Source organism: Mobula birostris, chromosome 6 (genome assembly GCF_030028105.1).
Source record: "Mobula birostris isolate sMobBir1 chromosome 6, sMobBir1.hap1, whole genome shotgun sequence".
NCBI classification, from domain to species: domain Eukaryota; kingdom Metazoa; phylum Chordata; class Chondrichthyes; order Myliobatiformes; family Myliobatidae; genus Mobula; species Mobula birostris.
Window position 1 is genome coordinate 112,015,859 of NC_092375.1, and position 17,257 is coordinate 112,033,115.

At 45.9% G+C, this 17,257-nt stretch overlaps 1 protein-coding gene across 11 annotated transcripts in view; it reads left to right on the forward strand.

Moving 5' to 3' along the window:
- dnajb2 (DnaJ heat shock protein family (Hsp40) member B2) overlaps positions 1-17,257 on the forward strand; it is a 114,140-nt gene that overhangs the window by 41,280 nt on the left and 55,603 nt on the right. For all 11 annotated transcript variants that reach the window (XM_072261005.1, XM_072261009.1, XM_072261008.1 and 8 more), the window contains exons 6-7: positions 751-843; positions 5,518-5,623. In XM_072261005.1, coding sequence (XP_072117106.1) covers positions 751-843; positions 5,518-5,623 — 199 coding nt within the window. The remainder of the gene's footprint in view (positions 1-750; positions 844-5,517; positions 5,624-17,257) is intronic.

Genomic DNA, 17,257 nt, shown 5'->3' on the forward strand with positions numbered 1-17,257 from the left:
TCTCATGGTTGTATATGGTGACATATATGTAGTTTGATCTGCTCTTTCTTTCTCTCCTTCCCTCTCCTTCCCTCTCCTTCCCTCTCCTTCCCTCTCCCTCCCTCTCCCTCCCTCTCCCTCCCTCTCCCTCCCTCTCCCTCCCTCTCCCTCCCTCTCCCTCCCTCTCCCTCCCTCTCCCTCCCTCTCCCTCCCTCCCTCACACAGTCTTGCTCATTATTTATGTTGATGGGTGCCATCTTATTTGAAAGATATTTCACTCACAGTGATAATAGACCATAAGATATTGTAGCAGAATGAGACCCCTCTACCCTTCAAATATGTCCTGCCATTTGATCGTGGCTGATTTATTTTTCCTCTCATTCTCACTGTAACCTTTGACGTCCTGACTAATCAAGGATCTGTCAACTTCTGCTTTAAATATCCCAATGGCTTGGCCTTCAGAGTGATCTATGGCAATGAATTCCACAGATTTATCGCCCTCTGGCTAAAGAAATTCCTCCTCATTGCTGTTCTAAAGGAACCTCCTTGTATTCTGAGGCTGTCCCCCTGATTCTGGACTCCCCCACTATTGGAACCATCCTCTCCAGATCCACTCTATCTTGACCTTTCAATATTTGATAGGCTCAATGAGATTTCCCCTCGAGAAACAAAATATTTCCATTAATAGAAGCATCAATAGAAAGATCTCTGGATTGAGTTTCTCAAGCAGATGGATTTTCTTTTAACTTTCTTGTTTTATTCTTTTGATAGACGACTTTGGCCCATTTTCTGATGTGGTTGGGACTAACCGATCCCGACATGCACCTGAATCATTATTTTCATTCCCGTTTCCCACTGGATCAGGTATGTTGAAAACTGGGTCGCTGTGTGGTTGAAGGAAGTTCTGTGCTGTGCATGTTAAGAGGAGGTGGCACTGTGTTGCATCAGTTAAAGATGAAAGATTAGCTTTATTTGTCTCATGAACGTTGAAACATGCAGTAAAATGCATCGTTTGCATCAATGACCAACAGAGTGGACTGTGCACGGGGGGGCAGCCTGCAAGTGTCTGCTCCTAAACATTCAGCCCATCATGTCTGCTGTGCCATTCCATTATGGCTGATTTACTATCCCTCTCAACCCCATTCCCCTGCCTTCTCCTCATAACTTCTGACACCCTTGCTAATCAAGAATCCGTCAATCTCCACTGTAAATATATCCAAAGACTTGGCCTCCTATTATGTGGAAGCAGATTCGCGGATTCGGTAAATGGGATAGCAGATATGATTGCGAGTAAGCACGTTAACTATTTATTTACAAGTGAACAGTGAAGCACTCAACCAAGCATCTTGGTCAAACAAGTACTTATCTAAGCTCCCCAAGTTATAAAACTACAACACAAAACAGTCAATAATACTTCCAACTGAACATTCAATAAACAGTACTTATCTAAGTGTGAGCATGGGCCCTCCTTTCTGCAGCACACTTTCCTTATGATCCTTCAGTCATGGTCACGACCCAGTCTGAAGGAGCGAGCCCCCAGCAAAAAGAGAGTGAGCCTCACAGATGCACTATTCTTATAACCCTGGGGCGCCTGGACCAGAAGCCAGTGCCGTGGGGCAAAAGCCAGCCAATGGAAGAGACCTGCCGCATCCCTCGGACAGTCTGATCAGCAACTGGAATGGTGGAAGTGACTTTCAACTGGCAGGTGAGCTATCCTTTCAGCTTACACCTTCACAGCCATTTGTGGCAATGAATTCCATGGATTCACCACCATCTGGTTTAAGAAATTCCTCCTCATCCCTTGTTTTAAAGGGACATCCCCCTATTCTGAGGCTGAGCCCTCCGGTCTGAGACTTCCTCGCTATCGGAAAGATCCTCTCCACATCCACTCTACAGTATCCAGGCTTTTCAATATTCGAGAGATTTCAATGAGAGTCCTCTCACCCCCCCCCCCCGCATTCTTCTAAACTTCAGAGAGTACAGGCCCAGAACCATCAAATGCTCCCTCATACATTAACCCTTTCTTTCGCAGGATTAGTCGTGAGCCTTCTCTGGACCCTCTCCAATGCCACGAACATCGCATGCCCATAACTCAAATCCTAACCCATGTGTCTTTGGAATGTGTGTGGAAACCAAAGTGTCCGGAGGAAACCCACAAAATCACAGGGTTAACTAACCTGCCAGTTGAAATTCCTTACAGAAAGTGGAGAAAATTGAGCACCGATCTTCTGAACACTGGCACTGCAAAGCAGAACACTTTAACTGCTACTCTACCATGCTACCCCTTTACCTCATCTTTTGTAAATCTGCCTGAGTGTCTCTCAATGTGACCCAGTTTAAAATTCTAAGACTTTAGAACCATTAGATGTAGGAGTAGAATTCGGCCATTCAGCCCATTGAGTCTGCTCCACCATTCCATCATTGCTGATTTCTTTTCCCCCATCCCATTTTTCCATCTCCCTCTGCTACCGTGCTGCCCACATTTAGTGCTGCTGCCTTGTTTTTCGGGTGACCTCGGTTTGACTGTGGCCTCGGGTGTGCCTGTGTGGAGATTGGACCTTCCCCCCCCTCTGAGTTTCTCCTGCATGCTCTGATTTCCTAACAGCATCCCAATGATGTGCTAATGTGTTAGCTGGCCAACGCACAGAAAACCTTAAGGGTAAGTACTTGGTAAAAGGAACAATAACCAATGGCCATTCACAGTCAAATTCAAATTTATTATCAAAGTATGTGTATAGAACGTAGACACTACAGCACAGTACAGGCCTTTTGGCCCACAATATTGTGCTGACCTTTTAACCTACTCTAACTTAGACAATAAGACATGGGAGCAGCATGAGGCCATTCAGCCCATCGAGTCTGCACTGTCATTCCATTTTGACTGATTTATTATCCCTCTCAACCCCATTCTCCTGTCCTCTCCCAGTAATGTTTGACACCCTTACTACTTAAAAAGCTGTCGGCCTCCACTTTAAATATACCCATTGACTTGACCTTCACTGTCATACAGTACTTTGAGATTCGTTTTCTTTCAGGCATTTACAGGAAAATAAAGAATTACAATAGAACTTATGAATAACTATGCATAAGCAAAGACTGACAAATAACCAATGACCATGTGGGTTTTCTCCAGATGTTCTGGTTTCTTCCCACATTCCAAAGACACGCAGTTAGAGTTAGTAACTTGTGTGCATGCTGTATTGGTGTCAGAAACATGGCAACACTTGTGGGCTGCCCTCAGCTCACCCTCAGACTGTGTTGGTCATTGATGAAATTGACACATTTCACTGTATGTGTTGATATACATTTGACAAATAAAGCTAATCTTTTTTAGAAAAACATTGGAGTCTTGAGGGGAGACCTGATCGAAGTTTATAGAATTATAAGAGACATCAATTGTGTAGTAAGCTGAACTCTATATCTCAGAGTGGAAATGTCAAATTCAAGATTCAGGATTGTTTAAAGTCATTTCCTGTATGCAAGTGTAAAGGAGAATGAAATAAATGTTACTCTGTTCTGACGCAGCACAAAAAAAACACAAAAGATAACGAACACAATATTTAAAAACTGTATGCCAACCCTACGCCATAGCCTAACGCACACCTCTCCCAAAATGTAACCAGGGATCGAGGCGACGCAGACCAAACAACTGTGATTGGTCCACTCGGTAGCATCGCATTTCCTCCTACGCTGCAGTAACTTCCCATGGGGCGACTGAAGGGCAGGGAAGGAACTCTGGCTGCAATGCTTTCCATAAAGCTTTACAGACCTCCAAAATTATGGAGGACCCTGTGCTTGATGCCAGTTTGTAGCTAGCTGCTACAGCCTGTTGACTTCCACCTGAAGCTAAAACTCGAATGGTGATTGCCAGTCTCTGAGTATACTGTGCGTACTCTGATGTAAAATAAATGGTTGGAGACGATGAACCAAATCGTCAAATCTACCTGCCAACATCCGAAAATATTTGAAATGTATTTCCTCACCCATGTCTCTCAGTGGCCAGACAAGCACAGAAAATTCACCCTCCTTCAGTCTCAGTCGCCATTGTTTGAAGTTTGAGTTTCTCCGTGTTGAGTTTCAACACAATGGCATAGAAACCCCACCGTCAACTAGCGTTTTGGCGATGGATTGCAGAGCGACGCAGACACACCAACGCACAAGTATAAATGCTCACAATGGTGTAGCCCACTTGCGTAGGCTGCGGCGTAGGCTAGTACGCACGAGTATAAATCAGCCTTTTTACTTCCTCAAAATGTATCTGCTATATGTTTACCAATGCAGTCTTTACAAAGTTTAAGATTTTTAGATATCATTGTTTCAAGGGCAAATAAAGAGGGAATGGAAATGGTTGATTTTTGACATGTGCTTCAAAACAAAATCCAAATTAATCTGCTCAGAATACTATATGAGAAAACAACTTGTGTACAGAAAGCGATGTTTGTTCAAAATGACCTGCGCCTCTAGAGGCTAGAAAAGTGAGCTTTCTTCACTGTGTATGACGTGTTCTGCGTCCATGAGATGTGTGTGATATACACTCAGTTTCCACTGCTTTGCTGCCAAGTGAGTGGTGAGACTTCTGAAATTGATAACCATCCCCCTTGTCTTGTTGACATTAAGGAAGAGGAAGTGGAAGAGATCAAACACAAGGCCCTCAAGTTCTTTCATCTCCTCTCTCTAGGCCATCTCAGCATTGTTGGTGATGAGCTCCACCATAGTCCTGTCATTGGCAATTACATCGACAATGTGGTTGCTTGGGTGGTTGGCTGTGCAGTTATGTGTGAGCAGGGTGTACAGAGATGGGCTCAGCATATAGCCCTAGGGTCACCTGTGTTGAGGATGATGGGGAGGGAATACTCGTGGACGTAGCTTTAAGGTGAGAGGAGGAAGGTTTAAAGGAGATTTAGGAAGCAAGTTTTTTTTAATATACAGAGAGCAGTAGGTACTTGGAATGGCTGCCGGGGGGAGTGAAGGAAACACATGATCGTAATGTTTAAAAAGAATTTGGACAGGCACATGACTATGCAGGGAAGGGAGAAAAATGGATCATGTGCAGCCTCCTGAAGCAACACAGATAACTTCACTCAACTTAACAATGAACTGATTCCACAGCCTACAGTGGCCACTTTACCAAGTCCAGGAAGTACCTAATAGTGTGGCCACTGAATGTACCTTTTGCAGGCAGATGGGATTAGTTAGATGAGTGTGGTCAGCACAGAGATTGTGGGCTGAAGGGTCTGTTCCTGTGCTGTACTGTTCTGTATTCTTTATAGTGACCTAAGCAAGTGCTGACACAGGTTTGAAGGGCTGAATGGCTACCTTCATTCAATTGTTAAGCTACCTTTTACTATCTGATGACTCCAGATTTACTTTTCCACTCATGAACAGTTGCCACAGGTGGTGATTGAAACACATATGATAGCAATGTTTAAACAGAATTTACACAGGCACTGGATATGTATCATTGTAGGTTCCTGAATCAGCATGGATAACTTCAATCACCTCAACATTGAACTAACCAGTGCCTCTTATTGTTGGCAGAGTTCTCATCTTTCTCCACCAATATTGGTGGGGTTGGAATGGGCCGTTTCCGATCAGTCTCAACCTCCACGAAGTTCGTTAATGGGAAACAAGTAACCACCAGAAAGTGAGTATCTAGTATGAGAATCACTTATTATGGAGGGCTGTGGCGAACCTCTTCATTCAGAAGGTGGCGCGAGTGTGAAACGAGCTGCCAGTGGAAGTGCTGGATGCAGGTTCAGTTCCAACATTTGTGGCGTTTAGTTAAGTATGTAAATGGGAGAGATTTGGGGCGGGGGGCTCTGGTTCAGGTGCAGTTCAATACATGGACTAGATGGGCCAAAGGACCTGTTTCTGTGCTGTAATGCTCTATAACTCAATGACACTGTACCCCAACAGGAGCACAAGAGTTGGGACAACATTTTACATCTGTTCAAGGAACACCTGTTTTTTTTAAAAAAGGAAACAGGGCCTGTTGGGGCTTGTCTGTGGAGCAGGACATTGTGGAGTGAGTTGGAGACAGTTTCTTGTGGACATTACACACTAGTATTAAAAAGCATGTTGAGATTTGCCTGTGTAGTGGGAGATTGCTTGGGTTAATAGTAACTTAGGAAGGGCCAATAAAAAGAAGCAAGGTTTATGTGGAGCGGCCACTTTTGGAGTGGGCCAGTGTAAGAGTGGTCAGGCTTTGGCTCATCAGGCTTGAGTGAAAACAGGTGTAGGCTAGAGCTTAAGTTTGAGAAGGTAGAGATGTAACAAATGTAGCAGGATGATAGAATGCTCCTCCTGTGATATGTAGAACTTAAGGCTACCCAATGGTCTCTTTAATGACTACATCTGCAGGAAATGCAGCCAAGTCCAGCTCCTGGCTGACAAGGTCAAGGAAATGGAGCTGGTGTTGGATGTACTCGGGACCATATGGGAGGCTGAAAACCTCACAGATTAGACTTTCACTGAGTGCAGGCGTCAGATTACACCAGGAGGAATAAGGGGAGTAATCAGTTAGTGCAGGGTTCCCCTGTGGCCATTCCCCCGCAGTAACAAGCATATCCCTTTGTATATTGCTTGGGGGGAGTATAACTTGTTGGGGTGCAGCAGCAGCAGTCAGGCCAGGGGCACTGTGGCCAGCTTTGAGACTCAGCAAGGAAGGGTAAAGTCAAACTGAATGATAGTGATAGGAGACTCGATGTTTAGTGGGATAGACAGTAGATTCTGTGGCCGCAAAACTGAAGCCAAAATGATGTGTTGCCTCCCAGCTGTGAGGATCCAGGGTGTCTCAGAGCAACTGCAGAAGATTCTCGAGTGAAGATGAGCGGCCAGGGGTTATGATACATTTTAGCAACAAGGACAGGAAAATGGGGAAAAGGTCCTGCACAGTGAGTGTAGGGAGCTGGGAAAGAGGCTGACGAGCAGGACCTCCAATGTAGTAATCTGTGCTAGTTAGGGCAGAAATTGGATGATTTAGCAGGTGAATGAGTGGCTGAGGAAGTGGTGCAGGGGGCAGGGTTTTGGATTTCTGGATTGTTGAGATCGCATTTGGGGCAAGTATGACCTGTACAAAAGGGGGAGGTTACACCTGAATCCGAGAGGGGCCAATATCCTTGTGGGCAGGTTTGCTGTTAGAGAGGGTTTAAACTAATTTGGCATGGGGGTGGGAAATGGAATGATAGAGGTATGGAAGGTATACAAGTAGATGCCGTGTGTAGTGAGACTGTGAGGAAGGACAGGCAGATGACAGGGCAAAATTGCATTCAGTAAGGTGAGTTGAAGTGTAACATGGCAAACTAAAAGTAATATAGAAACAGGACTGAAGGCGTTATATTTGAATGCACACAGAATACAGAATGAGGAAGGTGATTTTGTAGCACAGTTAAAGATAGACAGGTAACATTTTGTGGGCATCATTGAGTTGTGGCTGAAAGAAGATCATAGTTGGGAGCTTAAAATCCAAGAACAGGCCTTGTATCAAAAAGACAGGCAGGTTGGTACAGAGGGAGGGATGGCTCTGTTTGTTAAAAAAAAAAGAAAGAAATTAAATCCTCAGAAGGAGGTTAGATAGGGTCAGAAGATGTAGAATCCTTTTGTATAGAGTTAAGAAACTGCAAGGGTAAGAAGGCCCTGATGGGAGTCATATACAGGCCTCCGAACAATAGCCAGGAGGTGGGATGTAAGTTATAAGGGGAGATAGAAAAGACATATAATAAGGGCAATGTTATGATAGTCATGTGGGATTTAAATCTACAGGTAGATGGGGGAAAATCAGATTGATCTTGGATTCCAAAAGGGGGAATTTGAAGTTGTTATTAATGAGGATAAGGTGCTTGGGAAGCTGAAAAGTCTGAAGGTTCTGTAGATATGCCACCTGGACTGGATGGACTACACCCCAGGGTTCTGAAAGGGTAACTGAAGAGACTGTGGAGGCATTAGTAATGACTTTCAAAATTCACTAGATTCTGGAATGGAAAATTGCAAATGTCACTCCACTCTTCAAGAAAGGGAGAAGAAAGGAAATTATTGACTGACTTCAGAGGTTGAGTAGCTGCTCAAGTCCATTATTAAGGATGATATTTTCAGGTACTTGGAGGCACATGATAAAGTAGTCCAAAGTCGGCAAGGTTTACATGAAGGGAAATTTTGCCTGATAAGTTTGTTGGAATTTTTTGAGGAAATAAGAGGGAGAATAGACAAAGGAGAGGCAATGGATGTTGTTTACTTGAGTTTTCTAAAGGCCTTTGACAAGGTGCTGCACATAAGGCTGCTTAACAAGATAAGAACCCATTGTATTACAGGAAAGGTTCTAACATGGATAGAAGATTGACTGGCAGGAGGAAGAGAATGGGAATAAGGGGGGGGGGCTTTTCTGGTTGGCTGCCGCTGACTAGTGATGTGCCAAGGAGTCAGTATTGGGTTTGCTTCTTTTCACGTTCTATGTCAATTATTTGGGGGATGACGGAATTGATGGCTTTGTGACCAAGTTTGTAGGCGATATAAAGATAGGTGGAGGGCAGATAATGTTGAGGAAGCAGAAGGACAAATTAGGAGAATAGGCCAAGAAGTGTTGGATGGAATATAGTGTAGGGAAGTATATGGTTGTGCACTTTGGCAATGGCGCAGACTATTTTCCAAATGGGAGACAATTTAAAATTCAGGTGTAAAGGGACTCGGGACTCCTTGTGCTGGATTCTCTAGTTTAAAAGGTTAACTTGCAGGTTGAGTTGGTGGTAGGGAAGGCAAATGCAATGACAGCATTCATTTCGAGAGGACTGGAATACAAGAGCAAAGATGTAATGCTGAGGCTTCATAGGCACTAATCAGACCACATTTAGAGTATTATGAGCAGTGTTGGGGTCATTATCTAAGAAAAGACGTGGTGGCATTGGAGAGGGTCCAGAGGAGGTTCACGAGAATGACTCAAGGAATGAAAGGGTTAATGTATGAAGAGCATTTGATGGCTTTGGGCCTGTACTCGCTTCTGTTTAGAGTCTCAGTAAAAGCTATTGAATACTGAAAAATATAAATGGAGTGGATGTGGAGAGGATTTTTCCTTTTTGAAGGTTCAAAGGTGCATTTATTATCAAAGCATGTATCCAAATACAACTCCGAAATTTGTCTTCTCCAGATAGCCACCAAAGAAAGAAAGAACATGAAGGTCATTCAGAGAGAAACATTGAATTCCCCCCCCCTCCACTAGAAAGAATGCAATACTGATCAATAACCTCCAAAACCCCGTCCCCCCACAGAAAATGGAACAGGAACATCAAACCCCGCCCAATACCCTCCCCTCGCACAACAAAGCAGAAAAGGAATGGGTGATTTAAAAAAAACACAATGTAAGAACCATAAGTCTGAAAACGTCCACAGTCCATAAGTGCAGTAGTCCAATCCATAAGCACAGAACCACGATACCATCCTACGATATCACCAAGATTCATCGAAAGACAGGGACACCACACGAGGCAGAGAGGCCTACCCACCTGCCAAAGCGAGCCGCACAGCATTGGGCCGCTCACAGATTCCTTTGGCAGCGAACCAAGGGAAGGCCGTCGACACTGAACTCCTGCTTGCCTTCTGAATTTACCTTGATGCCTCAGTCTTACTTGATGCCTTAGTCTGCGATCAATGGATGCTTTAACATATGGAGCCAAACATAGGCCCGCACCCTTGTCTTGAAGTTCCTTTGCATTGAGGCCAAGTGAGTGCATGCTGGCTTCCCAAAACCTTCTCGGCGAGGGCAACTGCTGGATCACTCAAACAATCTCCAAACTGTAAATCGCAGGCTCTAGCAGTCCCAGAAACGCATATAAGGTGAAAAACAGACGTAAAGGAAGTAAAAAAAGACATTCTCATGAGCTATCTAGAAGATGTTGACCGAGGGGAATTTTGTACGCTGACACCATCTTGACCAGAATCAGTCCTTTTCTGGGGGGAATCTGGAACTGGGGGCGCAAAGTCAGAATAGAGGGATGCCTATTTAGAACAGAGATGTGGAGGAATTTCTTTAGCCAGAGGGTAATGAAACTGTGGAATTTGTTGCCACAGGTGGCTGTGGAGGCCAAGTCATTGTGTATATTTCAGAGAGGAAGTTGATAGATCCTTGATTAGATTGCAGGAGAATCGGGTCTGAGAGGGATAATAGATCAACTATAATGGAATGGCAGATTTGACTTGATAGCTGAAGAGCCTATTTCTGCTCCAATGTCTTATGGTCTTTTATACACCATCCATTCAGATCATTTCAAGACATGGTCATTTCAAGTTGTAGCTCAGGGACTGTTTAGTGTGACAGTGCAGGGGATGTGTGAGTGGGGAGGGGGAGGAGTTTGCCCGAAGGTCAAAGACCAAAGACGGGTATGGAAGTAGAGGTCCAAAGGTCAAGTCAGTGAGCCTGGTCTAGGGACTTGGAGGCCTGATGTCTGTGAATCTGAGAGTCCAGGGGCAAGTCCAGAACTGGCTTGCCCACAGAAGGCAAAGAGTGTTTGTTGACGGGCCATATTCTGCATGGAGGTCGGTGACCAGTGGTGTGCCTCAGGGATCTGTCCCGGGACCCTTACTCTTCGTGATTTTTATAAATGACTTGGATGAGGAAGTGGAGGGATGGGTTGGTAAGTTTGCTGATGACACAAAGGTTGGGGCTGTTGTGGTTAGTGTGGAGGGCTGTCAGAGGTTACAACGAGATATTGATAGGATGCAAAACTAGGCTGAGAAGTGGCAGTTGGGGTTCAACCCAGATAACTGTTACGTGGTACGTTTTGGTAGGTCAAATATGATGGCAGAATATAGTATTAATGGTAAGACTCTTGGCAGTGTGGTGGATCAGAGGGATCTTGGGGTCCGAGTCCATAGGACACTTAAAGCAGCTGCGCAGGTTGACTCTCTGGTTAAGAAAGCATATGGTGTATTGGCCTTCATCAATCGTGGAATTGAATTTAGGAGTGGAGAGGTAATGTTGCAGCTATATAGTCATAGTCATACTTTATTGATCCTGGGGGAAATTGGTTTTCGTTACAGTTGCACCATAAATAATTAAGTAGTAATAAAACCATAAATAATTAAATAGTAATATGTAGATTATGCCAGGCAGTAAGTCCAGGGCCAGCCTATTGGCTCAGGGTGTCTGACCCTCCAAGGGAGGAGTTGTAAAGTTTGATGGCCACAGGCAGGAATGACAGGAATATAGGACCCTGGTCAGACCCCACTTGGAGTACTGTGCTCAGTTCTAGTTGCCTCGCTACAGGAAGGCTGTGGAAACCATAGAAAGGGTGCAGAGGAGATTTACAAGGATGTTGCCTGGATTGGGGAGCATGCCTTATGAAAACAGGTAGAGTGAACTCGGCCTTTTCTCCTTGGAGTGACGGAGGATGAGAGGTGACCTGATAGAGGTGTATAAGATGATGAGAGGCATTGATTGTGTTGATAGTCAGAGGCTTTTTCCCGGGGCTGAAATGGCAGCCATAAGAGGACACAGGTTTAAGGTACTTGGAAGTAGGTACAGAGGAGATGTCAGGAGTAAGCTTTTTACTCGGAGAGTGGTGAGTGTGTGGAATGGGCTGCCGGCAACGGTGGTGGAGGCGGCTATGATAGGGTCTTTTAAGAGACTTTTGGATAGGTACATGGAGCTTAGAAAAATAGAGGGCTATGGGTAAGTCTAGTAATTTCTAAAGCAGGGACATGTTGGGCACAACTTTGTGAGCCAAAGGGCCTGTATTGTGCTGTAGGTTTTCTATGTTTCTAAGTACTGTGCGGCCCAGAAATAGCCTGTCCTTGGGGAGGGTGTGTGTGTATGTGTGTGGCTGTGTGTGTCTGACTGACTTGACTTGTTGTTCTTGATGCTCATGTTGCTCTACTGAACGTTGTGGGAGTGCTTGCAGGCAGCCACACTGCACATCCTTAGGTGTGTTGGTTGTTAACTCAAGTGACACATTTCATTGTCTGTTTCCATGCAGAACATTGAGAAGTTTTTTGGCCCATGATGTTGTGGCGATCCATTAACCAACTGCAAGTTCTAAGCCTGCCTTCCTTCATAACCCTCCATTTTTCTTCATCCATGAGTCTATCTGAAAGACACTTAAATATCCCTAATGCATCTGCCTCTACCACCACCCCTGGCAGCACATTCCATGAACTTACCACTCTATGTGGGGAAAAAAAAACCCACAAACTACTTTTGTCATCTCCTTTAGACTTGTCTCCAATCATCTTAAAATGATGCTCCTTCATATTAGCCATTTCTACCCTGGGAAAAAGGTCTCTGGCTATCCAATCCATCTATGCCTCTTATCATCCTGTACACTTCTATTAACTCACCTCTCATTCTTTTTTTCTCCAAAGAGAAAAGCCCTAGTTCGATCAACTTGTCTTCCTAAGAAGGAACATTGATGATCAAAGGGATTAAATGTTATTTAAAATGTTGGGAGGAAAGAACCGTATGTATATGTGATTTAAAAAAAGAAAATCAATGTGAAATCTGAACTTTCAAGTCCAACTTCAAGTTTGTCAGTCAATCAGAATCAGATTCAATACCATTATTATATGTTGTGAAATTTGTTGTTTTGCAGCAGCAGTACAGTTCAGTACGTAGTAATAAAATGATAAATTACAATAAGAAGTGTATATAAAAATAACTTGAATAAGTAGTGCAAAAAGTGGGGGGGAAATGGCTGTGCAAAAAAAGGATGTGCTAAGAAGGCGCCGGTATCTGGCGACTGCGCGTGCTGTCCCGAGCAAACTGCCCTCTTCACTATCCTATACCCGAGAAACCCTTCTTAAACCTCCAATCTGCTACATCTAGCAAGATCAACAACACACAGCACCCTGGCGAAGCTACTGACCCAGCTGGAGATCACCGCGCCAGAATTGCTTCTTCAACTCCGGACTGCACCTGGACCTGACCAGTGAGGCCTGGTCCGAGGCCCACCACGTTCCTGGAGACCCGCGGCCTGCTACCGTGCCTGAGAGCTTGGAGTTGCAGCCCATTCCGACCAGCACCTCTCCAGAGCAGACGACCACACAGAAGTGACGGCGGAGACCTCAAGGTACCCCAGATGCTTCCCCGGAGTGGCCACTGTAAAGCCCCATTGGTGGCCATCCACAGCTGCCAGAAGTGAGGCCTCTGCCGCCGACCTCAGAAATTGAGCCCAAGGCTCGGCTGGAGCGGAGGCCTCCACAACCCTGACTCAGCTCATGGACTTGTTTCAGCCAGGAGCCTGGCCCTCCAGGATTAAGTGTCGGCTTCGGGGCCTGACCCAATCAACAGCCTGGGCCCCCGACAGCTGGAAGTGGTAGCGGAGCCTCCGCTGTCAATTGGCCCGACCCGGAGCGCCGGACGACGCAACCCGCTGATCAATCCCCACAGGATGCGTCCACCAACCTCAACGAGCTGCCAACGACACACTGCATCGATGGAGACCTGGAAAGATGCACTATTTACCGAGGAAGTGTGGGAAAAGAGCTGGGCTCCTGGTCAGATTGAAGCTGAAGGGCTTCAGGGTCCCTATGCCCACCATCCTACTAGCTAATGTGCAAAGCATAGAGAACAAGGTGGATGATCTTAAAGGGAGACTCACCTACTGCAGGGAGATGCAGAACTGCTGTGTATTCTGTTTCACCGAGACCTGGCTCTCCCCACCACCCCCGACTGTGCCATGCGACCGGAGAGGTTTTCGATCCATCGGATGGGCTGCACGGTGTCTTTGGGCAAGACGAGGGGAGGTGGTGTCTGCCTACTGATCAACACTGGGTGGTGCTTGGACACAGTGGCACTGACAAGCTCCTGCAGCCTGGACCTGGAACACCTGTCGGTGAAGTGTCCTCCCTATTATCTGCCACGGGAATTCACCAGGTATCCGGAGGCTTTGCTCATTACAGCCGGGGACTTTAGCCAGGCCAACCTTGGAAAGGCGCTGCTAAAGTTATACCAACATGTCTCCTGCCCCACTAGAGGCCCGAATATACTTGACCACTGCTACACAGCAGTCAAGGATGCCTACCGTTCCGTCCCACGACCTCACTTTGGAAAATCGGACCATCAGGCCGTACTCCTCCTCCCAGCTTACAAACAGAAACTGAACCGGGAGGTCATGGTGTCAAAAGTAGTGTTGTGTTGGACGGAGGAAATGGATGAGGTCCTCTGTGACAGCTTTGAATCGGTGGACTGGTTAGTATTCAAGGACTCAGCAGCTAACCTCGATGAGTATGCCTCAGCTGTCATGGACTTTATCTGGAAATGCACAGAGGACTGTGTGTCTCACAAGACGATCCGGGTATTCCCTAACTGGAAACCTTGGATGAATTATGAGGCCAAGTCCCTTTTGAAGGCTAGAGCTGCAGCTTTTAGGTCCAGGGATACCAGTCGCTACACGGAATCCAGGTGTGAACTCTGGAAAGCCATTAAGGGCACCAAGAGGCAATATCAAGCCAAGTTGGAAGCCCAGGCTAACCAGAGGGATGCTGGTAGACTATGGCAGGGTCTAAATGAGATCATTGGGCGCAAGGAAAAGGCTGGGAGTATCAATAACTGTGGCGCTTCTCTTCCTGACGAACTTAACATATTCTACACAAGATTCGAACAGAAGAGGAGCATCCCGCTCCCTCCGGATGAACCGGACCTGGTGGCATCGAGATTCATCGTCACCGAGGAGGACGTTAGAAGGGCCTTCCTGAAGATAAATCCAAGGAAGGTGATGGGCCCAGATGGCGTCCTGGGATGGGTTCTCCGGGCCTGTGCAAGCGAGCTAGCTGCAGTGTTTGCTGACATCTTCAGCTGCTCCTTGCTTCAGTCTAAGATCCCCTGGTGTTTTAAGAAGGCAACGATAATCCCAGTGCCGAAGAAGAGCAAGGTGGCATGCCTGAATGACTATCGACCTGTGGCTCTGACATCAATTGCTATGAAGTGCTTCGAGAGATTGGTTATGGCACACATCAACCACAGCCTACTGGTCAACCTCGATGCTTTGCAATTCGCCTACCGGAGCAACAGGTCAACAGCAGATGCCATCTCTCTGGCCCTACATTCCTCCCTAGAACACCTGGAGAATAAAGATGCATATGTAAGGCTCCTTTTCATTGACTACAGCTCTGCCTTTAATACCATCATTCCAAATAAACTGATTCCTAAGCTCCAGAACCTGGGCCTTAGCACTCAGATCTGCAGCTGGATCTTCAACTTCCTCACAGACAGGACCCAGGCAGTGAAAATAGGGCACAAGCTCTCCTCTACAATCACTCTGAGCACTGGTGCCCCACAAGGCTGTGTACTCAGCCCTCTGCTATACTCACTGTACACCCATGATTGTGTAGCCAAGTTTCCATTGAACTCAATATATAAGTTTGCTGACGATTGTAGGCCGTATTTCGGGTAATGATGAGTTTGAGTACAGAGAGGAAATTAAGAAACTGGTGGCATGGTACGAAGACAATAACCTATCCCTCAATGTCAGCAAGACGAAGGAATTGGTTGTTGACTTTAGAAGCAGTAACGGACCGCATGGCCCCAGTTACATCGGTGGTGTGCAAGTGGACCAGGTCAAAAGCTTTAAGTTCCTCGGGGTCAATATCACAAATGACCTGACTTGGTCCATCCAAGCAGAATCCACTGCCAAGAAGGCCCACCAGCGCCTTTACTTCCTGAGAAAGCTAAAGAAATTTGGCCTGTCCCCTAAAACCTGCACTAATTTTTATAGATGCACGATAGAAAGCATTCTTCTAGGGTGCGTCACAACCTGGTACGGCAGTTGTCCTGTCCAAGACCGGAAGAAGCTGCAGAAGATCGTGAACACAGCCCAGCACATCACACAAACCAATCTTCCGTCCATGGACTCAGTTAACACTGCATACTGTCGGAGTAGTGCTGCCAGGATAATCAAGGGCAGGACCCACCCAGCCAACACACTTTTCGTCCCTCTCCCCTTCGGGAGAAGGCTCAGGAGCTTGAAGACTCGTACGGCCAGATTTGGGAGCAGCTTCTTTCCAACTGTGACAAGACTGCTGAACGGATCCTGACCCGGATCTGGGCCGTACCCTCCAAATACTCAGACCTGCCTCTCGGTTTTTTCCCACTACCTTACTTTCCCTTTTCTATTTTCTGTTTATGATTTACAATTTAAATTTCTAATATTTACTATCGACTTGTAATCCAGGGAGCGTGAAGCGCAGAATCAAATATCGCTGTGATGATTGTACGCTCTAGTATCAATTGTTTGGCGACAATAAAGTAAAGTAAAATACTGAGGAAGTGTTCATGAGTTCATAGTCCCTTCAGAAATCTGATGGTGGAGGGGAAGAAGCTGTTCCTGAAACATTGAATGTGTGTCTTCAGGCTTCTGTACCTCCTCCTTGATGGTAGCAGTGAGAAGAGGGCATGTCCTGGGTGATACCCAGGAACTTAAAACTGCTCACCCTTTCCACTTCTGATCCCTCAGTGAGGACTGGTGTATGTTCCCTTGACTTAACCTTCTTGAAGTCTAAAATCAATTCCTTAGTCTTACTGATAGTGACTGCAGGGTTGTTGCTGACCTATCTCACTCCTGTATGTCTCCTATTCATCATCTGAAATTCTGACGACAATAGTGTGCCATTGGCAAGTTTATTGATGGTGTTTGAGCTGTGCCTAGCCACACAGTCATGGGTGTAGAGAGAGTAGAGCAGTGGGCCAAGCACCTTGAGCTGCACCAATGTTGATCGTTAGTGATGAGGAAATGTTATTGAAGATCTGCACAGACTTTGGTCTTTCAGTGAGAAAGTTAATGAACCAGGGAGGTACAGAGGCCCATGTTTTAGAGCTTTTTGATTAGAAGTGATGGTATGATTGTGTTAAGTGCTGAGCTGCAGTCAAAAAACAGTAGCCTGATGTAGGCTACAGGGCTGATCCAAGGATGAACAGAGAGCCTGTGAGATTGTATCCACTGTAGATTTAGTGTGGCAAGAGGCAAACTGCAGTGGGTCCAGGTTCTTGCCTAGGCAGGAGTAGATTCTAGCCATGACCAAGCTGCAACAGCGCTTCATCACTGTAGATGTGCGTGCCATTGGCCGATAGTCGTTGAGGCAGCTCACCCTGCTGTTCTTGGGTACTGGTATGATCATCACCCTGTTGAAGCAGATGGGAACCTCTGACTGCAGCAGTGAGAGATCGAAGATGTCCTTGAACACTTTAGCCAGTTGGTTGGCTCAGGTTTTCAGGGTCTTACCAGGTACACCATTTAAGCCTGACACTTTGCGAAGGTTCACCCTGTTGAAAACTGTTCTGACATTGGCCTCCAGGACACAG